This window comes from Fusarium fujikuroi, chromosome FFUJ_chr05 (assembly GCF_900079805.1).
Source record: "Fusarium fujikuroi IMI 58289 draft genome, chromosome FFUJ_chr05".
Lineage (NCBI taxonomy): Eukaryota > Fungi > Ascomycota > Sordariomycetes > Hypocreales > Nectriaceae > Fusarium > Fusarium fujikuroi.
Genome location: NC_036626.1, coordinates 1061340 through 1080299, shown reverse-complemented (window position 1 = coordinate 1080299; position 18960 = coordinate 1061340). Strand labels below are relative to the sequence as shown.

At 49.6% G+C, this 18960-nt stretch overlaps 5 protein-coding genes; 2 read left to right on the top strand and 3 right to left on the bottom strand.

Annotated features, from left to right (window-relative positions):
- Positions 1-1209: 1209 nt before the first annotated feature.
- Positions 1210-3256, bottom strand: FFUJ_07095 (related to NOT3-general negative regulator of transcription, subunit 3; the record flags this gene model as incomplete). XM_023577309.1 has 5 exons in its annotated part: positions 1210-1270; positions 1323-1830; positions 1882-2113; positions 2161-2934; positions 3002-3256. The coding sequence occupies 5 exons, from the start codon at positions 3254-3256 to the stop codon at positions 1210-1212; spliced, it is 1830 nt and encodes a 609-aa protein (XP_023431421.1).
- A 1015-nt stretch (positions 3257-4271) lies between these two features.
- FFUJ_07094 (probable DTD1-D-Tyr-tRNA(Tyr) deacylase activity) lies at positions 4272-5019 on the top strand (the record flags this gene model as incomplete). XM_023577308.1 has 5 exons in its annotated part: positions 4272-4278; positions 4358-4536; positions 4609-4651; positions 4715-4908; positions 4981-5019. 5 exons carry the CDS (start codon positions 4272-4274, stop codon positions 5017-5019), a joined length of 462 nt encoding a protein of 153 aa, XP_023431420.1.
- A 1841-nt stretch (positions 5020-6860) lies between these two features.
- On the top strand, positions 6861-8036 carry FFUJ_07093 (probable CPR6-member of the cyclophilin family; the record flags this gene model as incomplete). XM_023577307.1 has 2 exons in its annotated part: positions 6861-7218; positions 7276-8036. The coding sequence occupies 2 exons, from the start codon at positions 6861-6863 to the stop codon at positions 8034-8036; spliced, it is 1119 nt and encodes a 372-aa protein (XP_023430398.1).
- Positions 8037-8864: 828 nt separating this feature from the next.
- On the bottom strand, positions 8865-12578 carry FFUJ_07092 (related to BUD2-GTPase-activating protein for Bud1p/Rsr1p; the record flags this gene model as incomplete). The annotated part of the gene is made up of 1 exon (XM_023577305.1): positions 8865-12578. The coding sequence occupies one exon, from the start codon at positions 12576-12578 to the stop codon at positions 8865-8867; it is 3714 nt and encodes a 1237-aa protein (XP_023430397.1).
- Positions 12579-17222: 4644 nt separating this feature from the next.
- On the bottom strand, positions 17223-18413 carry FFUJ_07091 (uncharacterized protein; the record flags this gene model as incomplete). The annotated part of the gene is made up of 1 exon (XM_023577304.1): positions 17223-18413. The coding sequence occupies one exon, from the start codon at positions 18411-18413 to the stop codon at positions 17223-17225; it is 1191 nt and encodes a 396-aa protein (XP_023430396.1).
- Positions 18414-18960: the final 547 nt, after the last annotated feature.

Here is an 18960-nt window from a genome sequence, read left to right as displayed (position 1 = left end):
TCATTCGAAAGAGGGTATGCCTCACCCACAAAAGCGCTGGATGGCGAACGCTGCTGAAAGTCGCCTTGGCAGAGTCTGATAGGCATAATGACGATGGCACAAGGCACCCGCGTCACAGGCGACAAGGCAATCATTCCGCCAGCCCTGAACAACTGACGACGCAATTTGGGCAACCTTATCGTTGAGGAAGTGTGTCATCAAGTCATACACATGTCAGCTCAGGTTTGACAAACCAAAGGAATTGCTAAGAGGAGAAACGAAACTGCAACTGTGTCGCCTGGGGCGGCAAGGGTCCTCATCTTGTGCTTTGTCCACTCGACTGTCTTCCCATATCCGAAAGCCACGTTGTCTGCGATGACTTGAAATGTGCTACAGGTGTAGCATCGCCTCGATGGCCGGTAATGCGACCAGCCCACGCCGGTTGTGTATAAATCGTTGAGACAACAAGAAGAGGAAACTTGATGAGCCCAAAGAGTGTCTCACCGTCTTCCTATGGAGACGGGTTTATCTACATTCAAGTAGTCGCGAAATCCAATGCTCTTAGGTCACTTCTCGCCTTTTGGGCAGCAATGCAGCAGCCCTCAGAAATAGGGTTGTTCACCCAACTTGTCCTCAAATTTCACCAGTCTGAACGCTTCACCTTGACTACGCTTCAGGACGTGCCACGTCAGTGCAGACACTGGGCATTCAGCCACGGAGGAATGAAACACCTCACATCATTGTGCGCCACTAAGAGAGCCTTGCCCTAACGCCTACCGAGTCCGAGGCTGCGCTGGCTGAAAGAGAGGCTGTCGAGCTGCACAGGGGGTGGACGATCCGAGGAGCCAGTTCCTTTTGGAAGACATTGATCACGGGTAGAATGAGGCAAACGAGCCACATACATTTGACCATACACTTCAACAGAATAGTCGTTCAGGGCGACAATGCCCTGCACTCGAAAGGCTCGTATTCATATCTCAAACAATGAGGTTGACAACGCCCCGCGTAGCATGTTGCATATTTACCTGTTCCAGAAAGTACATCAAAAGCTGATGATGAAAGCAAGATGAGGTTGCCGCCTAAGTCCTTTCTTACTCTCTCTGTGCTCTTAATACGCCCTCTCCAGGAGTTCACAAAACCAAGGTGCGTCCAACCAAAACCGATAGCTCCGTCCCATATTTCTCATACACGGTCAATGGACTCAAATCTCCATTAGAGAAGCACCGTTGATTAGACCTCATCCTCAAGGAACTTGTAGACAAACTTGAAGTCAGCCTTGCGTCGATTCATCCTGCGCAGTCATGTCAGCATGCCCCCCTTCGTCATTTCGTCAGTCCACTTACCATGTGCTCTCATAGTCGAAAAATCGGTATGTGCCTTGCTCAAAGTCTTCAGTGATGTTCTTAGGTTCCTCATGTCTTTGAAACCAAGTCTGATACTGCTTATGGAATCGCCAACTTTGATCTTTCAGAGCCTTGGCTGCCATGTACTGTTGGGCAGTACCCTGCTTATAGTAGAATACATAGAACAGAGTGTCAGGGTCCATACGGGAGTACAACCGCGGGTCATCGAAGATAGCGAGTGGCTCGCGGGGAAATCCTGACCCTGTTGGGGGTACCGGTTGGTCGGGTCGGTATGATCGTGGAACATCGGCATCCACAATATCGGGGCAGCTGGCCTGGCTGGCAGTCATCATGCGCAGAGCTGATGGCGCAGATGGAGGATACGGCCGCTTTCTCGATGTCTCATATGTATCAACAAGATCTTGTAACGATGCTGGTAAATGGTAGATGCATTCTTCCTCTTCCTCGGTTTGCTTGACACCATTGGCTGTACCATTTGTCCGTGGAGCTACATCGAAGTCAGTTATTCGAGCCATACAAAACTGTCTTGCACACGTACTCTTTGAAGATGGAGTGGCCTCGGGGACTGCTGCTTGTTTCCCAGCAGCCTTTGATCGCTTGGACTGTTTCGTAGTGACAGGTACAGGGGCTGGCGCAGGTACTGGATCTGGCTCAGCAGGAGCAGGAGCTGGCGTGGGCTGCTTTGACTCTGGTTGTTGAGAAGCTGGCTGGGCAGAGGATGTCGCAGGAGAGTTGGTCGCGCTGCTCGGGCTTGCGGCAACGGGGAAATGCTTGATGATGCGGCACCAGGGGGCGGGGGTAGTGGAGAGATACCAACGTTGTTCTTATCACTCGCGGCGGCGGCAGCGGCAGCTGAAGCGTACTTGAGTCCTTCTCCGGCGGGCCTTGTAGGTACTGATGCTGGCTTCATAGCCGGTGTACCCGTACTGCTATTGCTGATAGTCGGTAGCGGAGCATGGAGTGTCGCGAGTGCAGGTAAAGGTGACTTTGTCTGAGAAGATGTCCTCCGTACTGGGTCAACTTCCTTCTGCGCCTTTCTCGTCAGTGTCTTTGGCAAGTCATTGTCGGTCGTAAGGTCCTCTTGCACAGACTGCGCATCCAGGGAAGAGTTCTTCTCGTTGTCCGCGCCCATGCCGTAGGTACCTTCCTCGTCCTCAAGGTCGAGCTCCTCATACATCTCCTCATCTTCCATAAAGTCTTCGTTCATGCCATCCGACACATAATATCGAATGCTCTCTTCCAGGTCGGTCACTTGCTCGGGCTCGACTCCGCCATTCTCCAAGGATCTCCTGATAAGTTCCAGCTTCCCCTGGTGCCACTTATGTCGTTCGATAATGCGTTCAACTTCGGCGATGCGTTCGGCCTTGGCGGTGTTGTTTTTGCCCTTCTTCATGGTCGCTTGTATCGACTCGCCTTCTGCCTCGAGTGTCTCGATTTGCTGTTCCAGCTCATCGACCATTCCGCTTAAGAATTCGCTGGCCTCAACCTTTGCCTGCTCCTTGGGATCGAGCTTGGCGGCAGCTGATAGACCTTCCTTGGAGTATGCTTTCGTCTTCATGGCCTTCTCCACGGCCTTGAACTTTTCCATTTGCTAAAAACCCGATACAACCGTCAATAAAATACTGGATGACAATCCGTTGTCAGTGGCGGGGACCAACCGTCTCGATCAGCTTGCGATGCTCCAGCAAGGGAGCTTTGTCCTTGATGTCGTTGCTGGCGGCCCATGTTTTGATTTGATCCCTCAGTCGCTGGAGCTTCTTGATCTCGCGTTTCAGGTTATCTTCTAGCTTGTCCTTCTGGGCAGGATTACTCGATTGTTCAATCTTTTCGTAAATAGCTTCGAATTCGGCCACACCCTCGGAGACCTTTTTGAAGCACTTGTCGACCTCTTGGGCCAGTTTCCTCGCCGCCATTATGAGTAGAAAAATGCAGCCACTCGGGCGCAGTGTCTAGTCGCTCGTATAGATCTTGTCGCCCGACTGTTGTTGTCGATTCGGTTTGTTGTGCGTCTCTGCCAGCACAGTTCGGAAGGATGTGGCAGCGCAGGGAAGGGTTATTATGATATAACGGCGCGTCGCGGGGGGCGATCCGATAGTCGTCGTTAATTATAATAGGGTGATAATACAGTGTCCGTCGTCCTGAGCGTCAATGCCGGGAACCGATGGCAGATGAGATGTGGTTGTTGGAAGTTAAGGCTGGCCAGCACTGATTTGGTGGTTAAGGTTAGTTCAAGGTGGGAGGTGCAGTTATCCAATGAGGCTAAAGAACCGCGGTGTCGTGATTGGCTATGGGGCCGCGATTCACTGGGGCGAGGCGCGGTTAGTTGCTGAAACGTGTTGCAGTAGGAATTGAGGGCTGAACAAGCATTTACAGGCTTGAAAAGGCTGTAGCAGTTGAAGATGGTTAGTCAATCTGTAGGCATGACATTTCTGTGTAATATTGAATTGGCAAGCCAAACAGTGGTGCAAATTCAGGCCAATATTTCAAGGGTGCACTCAATGACGTGGTTTTTTTTCTTCGCTAAGCGTCTACCTTCGTACTACTGAGATACCTTGCTGGCAATTAAGTGCCCTCCACTGCCTCAGTGCTTTGCGTAGGCAAGGTAGGCCATACCTAGAACGTCCAGTCTGGAACTCAATCGCCAGTTGACGTCTCTACCAAGTGATGAATATTGAAACTATAAGGGAATCCTACACTTGGTGGCTTCTGATCCATCCAAGCCTCTCTGCTTGAAAAAATTGATGTTTTATCATCAAAACTAACCTTGATTGTCTTTCTCTGCTGTGATACACGGTAAATCGGGACCGATGCCGATCCGACTACGGAGTAACGTCTAGATACAAAGAGCTTGATTTAATCCAGTCAAAACAGACTGATATCTTACTCAACTTGCATCTCCCAGTCACGAAAAACTCACACATCACGAATATGAAGGGTACGTGCAGTACAGTGTGATCACCGACACACACAAACCAAAGATAAATGAATCATAAGCTCACCGACAACTCAAATAGTCATATTGCAGCGAGTCCTGTCGGCGTCCGTCACCGTCGACAAGGAGATGATCTCTTCCATCGGCAGGGGCGTCCTGGCATTTGCAGCGGTGGCCCCCGGGGACACGGAGAAAGAGGCTGACCTGATGGCTGCCAAGGTGCTGAGGATGAAGCTGTGGGATGACGAAGAGGGCGGTAAGGTAAGGGAGATCAAAAGAGGCTGGACCGATAATTTCGTTTTGTGGTTTCAAATCTGACTGGCTTTTGTCAAGTGGAAGAAGAGTGTCAGCGATATTGGCGGCGAGGTTCTCTGCGGTGAGTCTCCTTCTCCTCTCTGGTCGTGTGAGGGTAGCAGCAGTGGCTGAGACCTAGAGGCAGTGTCGCAGTTTACGCTGCTGGCTAGTACAAAGAAGGGAGCCAAGCCTGACTTTCATGGTGCTGCCAACCCGGAGGAGGCACGCCGGCTATACCACTACTTTGTGCAGAAGGTCAGGGCGGGTTACATGGAGGAGAGAGTCAAGGATGGGCAGTTCCAGGCCATGATGGAGGTTGCTCTCGTCAATGACGGGCCGGTAAGTTTTGTGAAAGCCTTCTTTTCCTTGCATTTGGGGGTGTCTGTGCTAATCACGGGGGGCACATCATAGGTTACTCTGGAATTGAAGAACGGCGCCAAGACGGAGTGAGTGGCTGCTATAGAAATGTGAAATATAAGGTAGGGAGATAGGCTATTGAAGATACCTTAGACAGGACGGGTAGACAAAAGAGAAAGCGAAGGGATCACAACAGGTGCATTGATGGGTCTGCTATAGGTTCGGTAATAGAGACATGTTTTGGAATCAGCCCTGGCGTCTATAATCAACATGATATGATTCTTGAAGAGTTCAGCTTCCCCGGGCTGTCACATCTTTGATATGTGTGTTACAGCATACAACCTGATAGGGTCAGTTGTCGACGGGACTGTATCCGAAAGTGCAATTATCATACAGCAAACAACAGCAAACAACAGCCAACACAGCCATTTTTCATGGATTGGCAGTTTCTAATTGGATGCGTTAGCGGAAGGGCTGCATCATGTGCTGTGCAACCGAGAGCGGCTGAAGTTCCGTGTTGTGTTTGTGGTTTAAAAAGAAGCAATTCAGATCAGAGGTGGTCAAAGCGATGGAGAGAAGGTCTCTCCTCTGTAACGGACGGGATGGATCCAATATAGGCAGGCCAGGTTTTGAACGGGGGAGTTTGGTCCGGGCGATTCAATCAGATTGGTCGTTGATTTCTTGCATCGGGATATCCCCAGTAGACGCTACAATGGATGTTGTGCGTTGGTTGGTGGAGGCGGGCAATAGTTGAATGGGATATAGGCGAGAAACGGTGAGATTTGATCAGTAGCAAGCAAGACCTGTATTTACTGTAAGTGGTTCTATAATTTGTGTAACCATTGTTCAATCATGATTCACTCTCCTTTCGATATTGGGCCTTATTGACTCGGATTACAATGCCCTGAAAGCGTTATTGCAAGGAGGCTTAAGCCCTCTTTGGCCCCTGCTCGCTCTCCCCCGCCTTGATGAGAAGTTGGCTAACCATTAAGAGAGAGTTTTCTCTTTTCTCACTTTTTCCTGATTGGATTGGAATGAATTACAAGAGAGACAGTTTGGTCAAGGTCATGCCGTTATCGTTACACAAATTGTTATGTGTCCTCTTTAATTGAAACACATTTACAGTTGCTGCATGACAGGTCATGTATGGATGTATCTGACCCCAAACTGCAGGGCGAGGTTGAGCCTCACACTGCAGAGAGAGTCTGGTTAGGTAGAGAGCATCTGCTTGGGCTTCAAAGTTCTCGGCTGAACCTGTCTCGTTTCAGTTGATGATATTTGTTGTTTTTATTAATATCAGCTGATCTAGTTGTCCCGTCTTATCTCCTCTGCTCATCACCGGTGAAGGAAAAAGAAAATACACCCGCATGCGCAATTGTCTTCTTGGTTATGGTATTCACATCCCGTCCGTCTCCGTCCATGCTTGGCTTAGTCTGAGGGATGTGGGAGCTGGACCTTGTTCGCGAGTGATTGTGATTCAAGAGACATGATCTGATTGAGTCGATTGCATGAACGATAGGCTATTGATGTACTCATTGTGTAGATATATATGTAGTGATGTTCCCGGCAATAAAGAATTGAACCCTCAGCTGTCACTCAATTAAATCGGTACCTACCTACTAAAATATAGGTCTGGGCTCCCCACTAATAAGCGGCACGATCTTCGGGCTCGCTTGCATCGCGACTTTTCCTCAATTGGCAGGGTAGCTCCCCTCTTCTGTTACCTTCTGTTTGCTTCTGCTCCTCCATAGCAACTCGACACCCAAACACTAAGACTAAACCCCTACGCCGTGATCCCCCGTCTTACTCTTCAATCCTCTCAATCTCAATCTCAATCTCGAGCATCTCTTCTCTCTTCCGGCGCCTTGATTTAATTCATTTCTATTTCCTTTCCTCTCCTCTCTTCACCCAATTCTTCCTCACAAACTATCGCAATGGCCACCGAAGGCGACTCCCCCGCGCGACCCCGCGTCTTCTTCGATATCTCGCTCGGCGGCAAGCCCGTTGGCCGTATCACCATGGAACTCTATGCCGACCTTGTCCCCAAGACTGCTGAGAACTTCCGTGCTCTCTGCACCGGCGAAAAGGGCATCGGCAAGTCAGGAAAGACCCTGCACTACAAGGGCTCCATCTTCCATCGTGTCATCAAGCAGTTCATGATCCAAGGTGGTGACTTTACTGCTGGTGACGGTACCGGCGGAGAGTCCATCTACGGCAACAAGTTTGACGATGAAGCTTTCCCCATGAAGCACGAGAAGCCTTTCCTCCTGTCCATGGCCAATGCTGGTCCCAGTAAGTTCCATGATGCCCCTCATTTTGGGCCATGACGCTGACGAATTACCCCGCCAGACACCAACGGCTCCCAGTTCTTCATAACCACCGTTCCTACCCCTCACCTCGACGGCAAGCACGTCGTCTTTGGCGAGGTACTCAACGGCAAGTCCGTTGTTCGACAAATCGAGAACCTTACCACCCAGTCCGGCGACCGTCCCGCAAAGGAGGCTCTCATTGCCGACTGCGGCGAGCTCAAGGGTGATGCCGCCGTCGCTGCCGACGTGAAGCAGCCTGACGCCCTCGGCGACCCATACGAGGACTTCCCCGAAGATTGCACAGACACCCTTGACGCCGTAGCCATTGTCAAAATCGCCACGGCCTGCAAGGAGTACGGCAACACTGCCTTCAAGTCAGGCAACTATTCTCTCGGCCTCGACAAGTACCAGAAGGGCCTGCGATACATTAACGAGGATCCTGATCTTGAGAACCAACCACAGTCGATCAAGGACGACCTGAAGGCTCTGCGCTTTTCCCTCAACAACAACTCGGCGCTCCTGAACATCAAGCTGGAGGCCTGGGATGACGCTGCTCGCTCCGCTTCTGCTGCCCTGGACGTCGAAGGCGTTAAGGACGCCGACCGTGCAAAGGCTTTCTACCGCCGTGGCCTTGCCAACATCCGCCTCAAGGACGAGGAGGCTGCTCTGCGTGACCTGAATGAGGCTAACACCCTTGCGCCCAACGATAGCGCCATCACCCGAGAGCTCAACGCCGTCCGAACCAAGGCTGCTGCTCGCGCCGCCAAGGAAAAGGCTGCCTACAAGAAGTTCTTCGCCTAAGCGGCTGCAGAGAAGGCACACCGCAAAATAGAGAGCGTCATTTTACTCATTGCGAGCGGGATAGAACGCCAGTTGTATTTGAAAATTATAGGCATGTTTCATATGGAATGAGGGCGGAGGACATGATCACACTTTCTGTAACATAACCCATGCGAGGAAAAAGCGGGTTACTTAGGAGTCGGCGCTGAATGAGAGATACCATCGAATTGCAAATATTGCAATACTCTACGACGAGATGATATATCACGGGCATTAGCTTTGTGATTGACTGTGTCCGCCTTCCAGTTCCCATATTCATGCTTCATAAGTCAGGCAAAGCATCCACACATGAATCATACATATATGGTTTCAGTGGAGAGGGAATGATTCTAATTATGATTTGAGTTTATGGAGGAGAGTCAATATATCATCTGTCCTCTTTTCCTCCAAAGTCTATATAGTACCTTATAGATCAGTCATGCCGACCATGAAAGGGGTACCTTGGATTGAAGCCTTCCAACTTGACACCAAATAAACTTAGATAAAACAAGCAAACGAAGAAATCCAGACATATATAATACAACGACCAAAACGAGGCGATCCCAACCTTCTGCTATGCGAGTATGAAGAAATGGCCTGCCATATCCAAGATCTGAGTAACAATGACAAAAGAAAGGACAAATATGAATAAGAGGAATAAGAAAAGATGAAAGTGGTGATTTGGGGGGGAAAAAAAAAGTTGTATTGTTCATTCAATCATGAATAACTAGCTCTCCCATCTAGTCATCAAAAGGTATATAAAATGTGTATATGTATATGTATAGATGGATGTAAATGGCTTTTTCTCTTTTACTTAAAATGCTTCGAGGAATCTTTTCCCTCAGGACTCTCACCACGGCCTACTATGCGTGTGATGCCGCTGAGGATCGTACGTCCTACACGTCCATTCTTAGACTTGATAGTGTTGCTTGCACTCGCACTAGCACTTCCACCTGTGCTTGCATGCCGTTGCTTTCGTTGCTCCCAGCCTTCTTTGTGGTGGTGATGGTGACGGCGACGCTCTTTGCTTCGTCTGCGGTTGCGTATCGTGTTGTCGTCGTTCACTTCGCTGCCTGAGCTACCGGGTGTGGGTTCGTAGACGTCGTTCCATGCTGTTGAGGAGCCGCCGTAGGAAATAGAGAGTGATTCAATCAAGGATGCTTGTTCGATAGACTCGGCGACGTCCTCTGTGGTAGCGCAGGTTGCTGTTTCACTGGCACGCTCAGTTTCGACCTTGGCGAGACAAGCGTCGGCGCGTTGTTGTAGAGCGAAGCACACGTCGTTAAAAGCGAGAAGCTCCTGATCCACCTCTTCTTTCTTGTCGTCAACCGGTCTAGCGTCCACCCATAGCTTGACAAGACTCGCCAGGTTTCTCGTGTCGTCAATCAAGTATGGAAGACTGGGGAAGCCCTCCTTGGAAGTAGGACTTAGACGGCCGAGAATAGTGACTGGTGTGCTGTAGCCTGCAGGAACGAAATTGGCATTGCGGTCCGCTGGGATACTGCACACTTGGTCAATATAATCACGAACAGATTGTCTCTGTACATTGAGGAATCGGTTCATCGGCTCCATCCATTCCTCTCGCTTTCCAAAGTTGGACAAGTTTGCTAGCTTTTGTAGTGCCTTTGCGATAAGTGTGAATGTTCGTTGGGCATGAGGTCGAGGGTGGTCGCGTAGAAGGTTAAAAAGCTTGGGCGACAGAATAGCTGGACAGATGAAGCGGAGGAATAGGAAACCAGAGACTGATGTGTATGTGACAGTGCGCAAGAAGTCTCCATAGCGGTCTTCAGCAACTGCTCGGATGTACTTAAGTATATGTCGTAGCTCGGGAGGTAGTCGGTTGGCTGAGTTAGCAATGCACTTCCACACTTCAGTCGTGTAGTGGATGAGCACAGTCCAATGCTGGTCGAGATCCGATTCGTGTGGGATCTTGCTAGGATCGACTTCGCAGTCTGGATTAATCTCATTTATCTCAAACAGCTTCTCCTGTAGGATCTCCTCAAGATACTCCTTGCCCAAGCGGCGCATATGAAATTCGAGTGACTGTGTGAGGAGAGAGTTGCCTCGAAACAGCAGGTTCGCTTCTCCGGCAAGGGACTTGCTCATATCTCGTACGATGAGTTCACGATCAGTTGCTGCGTCAATAGAGTCGTTCGACTTCAGCCGGCTACTGAATCGATATTTCTTCATGGTGGTCTGATTGCCAATGCCATCGATCTCATCCTCAACCAGTGCCATGAGCCATTCGCTAGCGGATCCTGACACTTGGAAGATATTGAGGAATAACTCGGCCAATCGACGTAGCTGTCCCGGGAGAACCGCCGATACCTGGTTCGTCAAACCTGCTGGAAATCGGTGCAATAAGTCCGTGAGAGGTTGGTATTCCTTGGACAAAAGCACAACATGCTCATCGTGATTCACTTTCACTAGCATCTGTCCAACCGATTGGTGCTTCTCGTCAAATATCTGAAGCCATTGCTCGCTGTCCTTCCCGCGGTCTAGTTGGTCGAGCGAAATGTCGACGGCACCTACTACAAACTCCTGCAGATTGCGTGTTCGAGGCAGTCCAACGGATGCTTGGAGGAGATTACTCGAGCTGTCCAGGTTTCCTTCCACTCTCTTCAAGACGATGGATAATAATGGCGTGGTTGGTGGTAGATCGGTGAATTCGCACTCCTCTCTCCAAAAGGGGTTCTTGGTGGCTGTCTTTGTTGTTGTTCGTGCCCTCACTTCGCCGTCTAAGATAACTTCCGCAAGGTAGTTTCCAATCAGGGGGTCAGGTTCCGATCGTCCGGGTCGCTCTGGAATTGTCGGCTCAGTCCCTCCACCACCGCTGGGCCTAGCCTTGATCTTTGCTTCAGTAACCCTAACGCTGATGGTCTTTTCAATCCTGAAAACTTCGCCCTCATACTCTGATTCAATATCCTCGAGTTCCACAATTTGTGACGTGTTAGGGTCATCTAGCCGGTATATGTCGGGTACCGCAAATGCTCGTAGTAGACAAAGCCAAACTTCGAAATGAACTCTGCTGTCGAGGGCTAAGTAAACGGGTCGGAAGATGGAGAGGTGAGTAGATGTAGAAGAATAGATTGGAAATATGGCAATGCAATATTCTTCGTCGAGTACTGTGCGGTCAAGTTGTTGAACTGCGCACCGGGAAAGCTGTGAAAGATCGATGATAGAAAGAACAGTGACATCATTCTCTGTCATGAGCTTGAACTCGCCACTGTCCTGTAGAATGCAGGAAACTCTCCTCCAGGATGTCGTGGGTGATCGGAGGTCTCTCGTGGAGGGTCTCTTGACAATCGCCCGTGGTGACACAGCCAAACCCTTGTCCCAAAGCATCACCTTGCCAACCTTGATGATATTCGTAGGCTTGTTCTTTTCCTGTGACCAACCATGTCTCTTCAATTCCGGCCTCATGGGCATCACCTGGTTGGCTGGTTTCCCATTGGCAAGCTTAATACCCGTTGGACGTAATTGCTGCCAGCATAGTAAAGCTGCAAGCCACAAGTCGAACTCTTCTGTCACCAAAGGACATATTAAGATTTCCACTGGAGGTGACAGGCACACCAACTCCAAGCATTCCTTGGTTAGTTCCGGATAATCGACAGGGAGGACCCTGCAGCCGCGCAGATCAGAAACAAGAGGGATATGAAAGGGACCATTCTGCCCTGAGTCAAACATGAGACAGCCCTTCTCCTCTTCAATATAAGCAACGCCACTATGCCAAGGACCGCCCGTTTCGCCTTGATATTCGATCTCGCCACGCATTCGACCGCATAGATTTCTCATAAGAAGCAGGACCTTGTTTGCGTCATCAGTGGCTATGGGTAATGGGAGTGAGTCGACGGTAGGTGGGGGAGAAATGAGAGGTGAGGTAGGCCTGGATGATTGTCGCTTCATAAGTCTTCTTGACTTTTTGTCTTTTGTTGGTACTAATGATTCTCGCCCCGTTATGACAGCGTGGTGTAGCGAGTCTAATGAACTGAGCTGTGGCCTTAGCTCGTCTGAAGGATGTAATGACCCCGAAGAGCTCACACTGCCAACCCGGTGTCGCTCTGATGTCGGCGGTGGGACACTTCTTTGTGCCAGCATAGAGGTATCCATCGTGCGCGTCCTTGGCCGGAGGCTACCGCTCGTATGCCGTAGATGCTGTCTCGGAGGGCTAGATTCGCTGCTCTCGTACGACTCGCTGAAAACTTCGTTGAAAACCATGCCTTGTCTCCTTGTAGGGCCCGGAGGTATAGTCCGGGGCGAACTCTGCTGTGAAGAAGCACCTCTCTGGGACTGTTGAGACTCAGCAGTGACACTGACAGTCGGAGGCTCGACGGGATCGGGTGTGACAGCGCGAACGGTGGAGGTGGCATTTATCAGCGTATGGCGAAAGGCTGACCGCAGGTTGGATGCGCTGGAGCGCTCCATCTTTGGGTCCCGGGGTAGGTTGAGGTCGGAGGTGGAGGCCTGGTTCCAGGATGTGGCATCACTGGAGGTGCCAGATCGTGAGTGGTCTTGTTCGTCCATGTTTGGCGGTCGCAAGCCTAAGCCATTGTGTGTCCACGTCCACATACAAGCGCCCGTTCCGCATTGGGGAGAGAGAAAGCAATGGCAGTTGTGGTTTTTGTGTGAAAAGGTCGGTGCTTTTGGTGATTGATTGATTGATTGATTAATTGGCGGGTGGAGGTGTCGAGGGTTTTCTTTGTTGCTAGTCAAGAGAGAGGATTTAATCGATGTGAAGGGTTCGAGTATGTTGACCTCGGTAATTAATGGCTTGAATATGGCCGTCGATTGCAGCAAGATAGTGCGACTATCTTGGTTATCGTCAGATGCAGTAAAGATTGTTGAGATGAGGGATCTCTCGCAAATCAGTCAATGACTGGTTGCGGGGAGAGGGCTTGTTAGTCTAGAGTCTGGGCGAGAATCGCAATGGAAGCTGGGAGGGGAACACACCTAGCACACCTAGTCTTACACAGCTGTACCAGTACCAGTCCACTACAAATGAATTGGACATGCACTAGTCGACCCGATAAAAAGTTGAAGAAGAAGCCAAGAGTCGGAATGATCCAATAAAGGAATAAGTAGAAAATAGGTTAGATGTAAGTAGATGTAAGTAGATGACGATAAGTGCGGGTGCGCTCAGACTAGGGATGGGTTCTATTCTCTCTCGTCGGTTGTTTTAGAACAAGAATCGAATTGCGGTGAGTTCGATTACCTATGCTGCTTATAGAAGCAAGACAAGACAAGACAAGACAAGACAAGACAAGACAAGACAAGGTCAAGGCCAGGTCGAGATAATGGCGGGAATTGGAGAGAGATTAACAAGGCTAAATCCAAGTTAAACGTTGCCACACACGCAACGCACTTCAGCGACACACTCACTTTAAGTTAGTGAACGCCTCTTGTCTGTCTGTGTCTTCTGTAGGTAATAATGAATCCAAGCACCTCCACAAAGGAACCAATGACTTTGCCTGTCCTTAAGCTCAGGCTTAAGCGCAACTGGCCCTTGTTTCTCCAACCACCCTTGAACGCTGTCAGTCCCAGAACTTGGCTTGACTTGACCTGTAGGGGTCTTGAAAGGGCTTTTGACAGGATGAAAACAGCCCGGGTCTGCCTTGCTTGGGCGATATTAGACAGGAATACGTATTTGCAACTGCCGGAAGTTTAAACCATAATATCATGGGATAGCATCAGGGTTGTGCTCTTTTTCTCTCCGGTTTGCATATGGCCAGGCACATTTTGTAATCAGGTCGACTGACCTGCTTCTTCTGTCTTGGATCCGGCTTCGAGAAGCGGGGGATAACTAGGGACGGTTTTCGCTGCCGATCACAGCGCAGAATGGAACGCCATGCAGCCTTTTCGGCTTTAGTTTTCGGGCGAGCCATCATGTCCAATCGTTTACCTGAACAAAGATGCCGAGACAAGACGGGCCGTGACGATACCCAAGTCTGTACCTAAGCTATCGTACGTACCTAATTCCGTGAGGACACTATCAATTAGGTATCTCAGCTGCTGACGAGTCTATCTGTGACTTGTCTCAACTACACAATGCATAGTCATCTTCAACTTCCTTTCATTCCTTTCCCTTCCAGAATCTCAGACTCAGACCCGACGCAGTGGGGGGCGAAAGCAGCAGGGTCTCCCTGACAGATGTGCCCTGCAAGTCGGATCCCACTCCAGGACCTGGCCTTGTCCCGGGCACGCAACGCAGCACGCAACAGTGGAGGACGAGTGTGGAGTTGGTTAATGGAAGAGAGCGGATCTTCTTTGATAGAGAGTTACAATGCTAAATTAGGAAGTGGCCTAATTCCTTTACCGTGATTGTATGATTACAATATCAGCACATATGATGTATGTAGTACGTATGAAAGCAATAGTCAACTGAGATATTACTAGTATTGAGGCCGCCCGAGTATCCTATCCAATTCTCATTTCAGAAACGAAACCTTGTTGTCCTCGAAGCTTCTCTGTATCATGCACTGAGACTCTGTCCGACATGGGAATGGAACCATGGACCCGTCAGACTGGTTATGAGTTGTCCACCTGATTGATAACCCAACACCAGCACCAACAGCACCAGCACCTACAGCGTCACATCAAATTCCCTGCTCCCAGGTTTCATCCCAAGTCGTCTAGCGTTTCTAGTGTTTCCATCAAATCCCGGGCAATCACCCTGTACCACCGAGCCAGGATCTTCGGATGCTTTCCTCCCTCCCCAAAAGAGAACATTTTTCGGATGAGCTTTTCCAGTAAAGGTTCTTCTTGCGATTGTGCAAGTGGCCCTGATCCTGGCTGCAGACCCGCTAGCTGGGGACAGGGCTTCAGATGATTAATGGTGGTCGATCCATCTCAACGTTCATTAGGTTTTCGTGGAGAGAGCTGATGATGACTGTCAATGACTCGAGTTGATGATGATTCTCGGTGTCGAGATGCAGAAAAGAGCGCCTCAGAGACACGCGGGACAGGGAATATGAGTTCCTAGCATGACAAGGCGCAAGCCATAAGACGGCCATAACATGGGAATAGTCAGAATGTCACCCGGCAAGTACCAGTCTTCGCCCGCAACGACGGGCTGATATCCCACGCATCTAGCTTCTAGCATCAGCAAAACTCAAACTTGAGCGCCGCTAGTCCAAGAATTCTCTCGGAACCAGCTTCCTAGCACCAGACTTGTTCACATCTCCCTTCAAAGACAATCTCTGAGTGGTTCAGGGTACGAGATCTGCAATCAAAAGCATGCCGGGGTTGATGACAGCCAAGAAGCAAGATCAAGCTGACAAAACCATCAGCCCAACGGTCAAATCCAATGAGATGATGGGAATTCGTGTTCCTGGCATTATCGTAGAGAAACTAAGATTTGAGGCCTGCCCTGCCCACATAGATATCTTCTCTTGTGACCAACAGTTCTTGGCAAGGCTAATAAGGAGGAACCCCTAAGGTCTCTCCAAAAGCAAATAGGCCCGTCAAAGCGTTCTCCGTGGTCTAGTTATCTCCGATATTCACGATACTAGTTGCCTGTGCCCTTATTACTCTTCTTTTCTCCTGAAAATCTTATCCGGATAATATCTGTGACTACGGGAATAGCTTGATGTTGGGTTGCGGTTCAGACCCCTGAGCTTTGTATGATCCAACGCCCGCTGCTGATATCGAGCATACATATGCAAGAAAGATGTGCATAGAATATTGGATCATGAGGCTGTTGGTTCCAACAACACTGGGTTGGCTGTCCCGTCCCGCTGGTGTGGGACGATCCCACGTGTGGCATCTAGAAAAACTCTCATCTCCATATTCTTTGCTTTTGTCAATGCCTGGGTTCTGAGATGAATCTTACGTGTCATCGGGGAGCCCTGTCTTTTGAGTCTGTGCTATTGCTTCTCCATGAGTCACCAATGTTACCTTATATCTATCTGATCCATTGATGCAAACCTTGCTTACACGAAAGCCGCATCTTGCATACGTCCAAGATAATTGTTTCTTTTTCAATGTCAGTCAGGGGTCAAGACCATCGTGTCAACATGTTCCAGCGTGAGAGAACCATTTTCGAATGCCGGGGACCAATCATTCGAGAACATCATGGTTCCCAAGTTTAAAACCTGCCTGACATGTCCCCATTTGTGACCTCCTGCGACCCCGGGTAATCAAGCACAGTCCATCTCTTGACCTAACCCAAGAGTCTTTCGAAACATCAGCTCACAAAGTGCAACAATTCAGGCAACACAAGTTTCCGAATCACACCGCTTCTATCGACGAGTGTCTATTCGAGGAGCCTAATTGTGTTTCCATACATAGCCTTCTCGGGGCTTCGTCATGATATTACATCCTTGTCTCATGTGGTGCCACGCAATCGATCCAAGTGATTTATGTCAAAAAATGAAATCATCTTAATCTTCGAAGATATACGACTGTCAATCAGGTCATAGAATCGACATGTTGTTTTTTTGAGGCCAGCAACAAGGTTACATATCGTAGGTATTCTAGAAACTTGTACCATTGCTCATGAGACGAGCCCCACTACCTGCTAGACCATGCTGAAGACTATGATTTCACCAAGAGAGCCACAGACTTCTTCATCATGGTCCACAACAGCTGCAGTCACCGTTTCAGAACCTCCTCATGCCAAGAATGGTCATACTCGTGCTCATCTTGTACAGAAAGACTTCCTTTGATCGACAACAAACGCGGTACTGGTTACACATAGCATGTTAACATGCCATCTCCCTTCTCTCAACGTCTGATGCTCAAACTTTCCATGGATATGACACAACGTCATGATTCACCGTGTCCTTTACCCGCAAGAAATCACCCAGGCGAAAGTGAAACGAACAAGATATGTTGAATACGTAACTACCAATTTGGGCAGTTTCTTTGTATTTTCTCGCGTCAGAAAAGAAGATGAAAAAAAGACCAAGAAAGCATGATATGTGCATGGTGCCTGTATCGCGCAAAGTCTCGACGCCTGGTAAAAACTCTCTCTTCCAACTCCCATTGCCAGATCCCAGTATCCTCATTCTCAATCCCTCCCAAAAAATGTCGATCCCCATACGGTATCGAAGTCGAATAGAATAAAAGTTAACTAAAGTCACCAAATTGTATAAAATATTGCATTTGCTGTGTGGATATCATCGTTTCTCCTGCTTGAATAGCGTACTCCTGTCGTGCCAAAAAATGCAATTAACGAAGGTGAGTTATCTCAATTGGGCTTGCAGGACCACTGCGAACATGGCTCAGATCACTGCTACCGGTTCGTCGTAGGGCTTGGCTCATGGTCTCGATGTTCAGATCACCCCCTGAAGGGTTGAGCTTGAGGTTGTTTGTGCTTGTCGGGCTACCAAGAGGTCTTCGAGTTGGACTCAACTCGATACCCTTCATGCTGCCAGGGTTGCTTGTGGGAGGGCTTGTCTCGGGTCCTTGGCTCGACACGGGTGATCGAATGGGCGAAGGCGAACGGTTGACCGCTGCTGGGAGAGACGTAAGTCCTGCAAGGTGGATGCTGTCGCGGGAGCTCGCAACACCGGAAAGAGGGTTGTGTTCAGCCTGTACAACATCGGCAAACGAAATGAACGAGAGCCGGCGGACATCGGAAGAGTCCAAGGAGCCGTAGTTGGAAGCGTTGTCGGCCGAGACAGCCTCTCGATCAGCAAAGGAAGCGAGCTCGGCTGCCCACTCGCTGGCTCCAAGGTCGTACGAGGGAAGAACATTGCTGGCTCCTGTAACAGTCACAGCCGCGGGTTGATGCGAGCTGTGGGTTACAATCTCGACTGTATCAGGGTCCAGCTTTTCGTTCGTGATGGCCTCGGACGCATCGTCAAGAACGGGAGGAATGTAGTTTTCGGTCTGAATATGTGTAGGGATGGCCGGAGAGTTGGGCTTGAGCACAGTGCTATCTTGGACATCACGCTCAAAGATCTGTGATGTGGCTGGCGAGGAAAGTCGTGGAGAGCCGGTGAAGCCGCGACCTGGAGATGAGGGGAGGGCAAAGCTCTGCTCGCTAGCAGGAGGCCATGATGGCTGTTTCGAGGACAGCTTAGAAGCATCTCGGGATAGAGGTGGACTGGCAGGGTTGGAATTCGCGTTGGAAGGAGTTTGTGACTCAGAACGAGATCCCGGTTGGGATTCAGACTTGGAGTTGTTTGTGTCGGGTTTGATATCAGACTTTGTAAGCACAGAGGGCTTCTTCTTGCCGAGGCCGAACAAGCTGCGCATCTTGCTCTTCCCGTCCTTCTTTGTATCTTCTCTTTGATCGGCCTCGTTGTTGAAATCGCTGGCTCGAGGGGTTGAGTCACCTAACCGCTGGTCATCGACAGACTCGGTGTTGGCGAAACGGTCATCGCGGGTGATGGGGGCTGCTTCGGCGAGACTCATGTTGACAAATGAGCCTAGATGTTGAGCGCCTGAGTTTAAGCGTCTTCGACGGTTTTTTGGTGATAAACTATATACGGTAGAACGTTTGCAGCTGCAAAAGATTGTACGGGACTGCCCAATAAGGTCGAGTCAGTAACGAAAGTCGTGGAATGCAAGTCTATATCGGCAAGTGGGAGGAGCAAAGACAGATGACAGTCAGGCGGGCGGGCAGAAGAGATATTTAAGTAGCGGGCGTGAAGTATCGGATGAGAAATTCGGGGAAAGCAGAAAAAACAAAGTCAGATGTGATGTGACCTTGTGTAACTGAGACTTTTGGCTTTGAGTTTGGCGTTGGTGCTGCCCTTTGGATGGGAGAAACATTGAATATTGGATTAGATAGCACCTTCATGGAACTTACCTAGGTATATCTGCCCTGTAAAACAGTCCGTAGCTCCCGGTACAATACTGGGGACTCCGTAAACAAAGACCCGCAACGGCCAGCGCTAACTCCTAGGGACCTGCTAATCGCGGCAATGCCGTTGTCCGCTTGACGCCGTCTAGGTCTGAG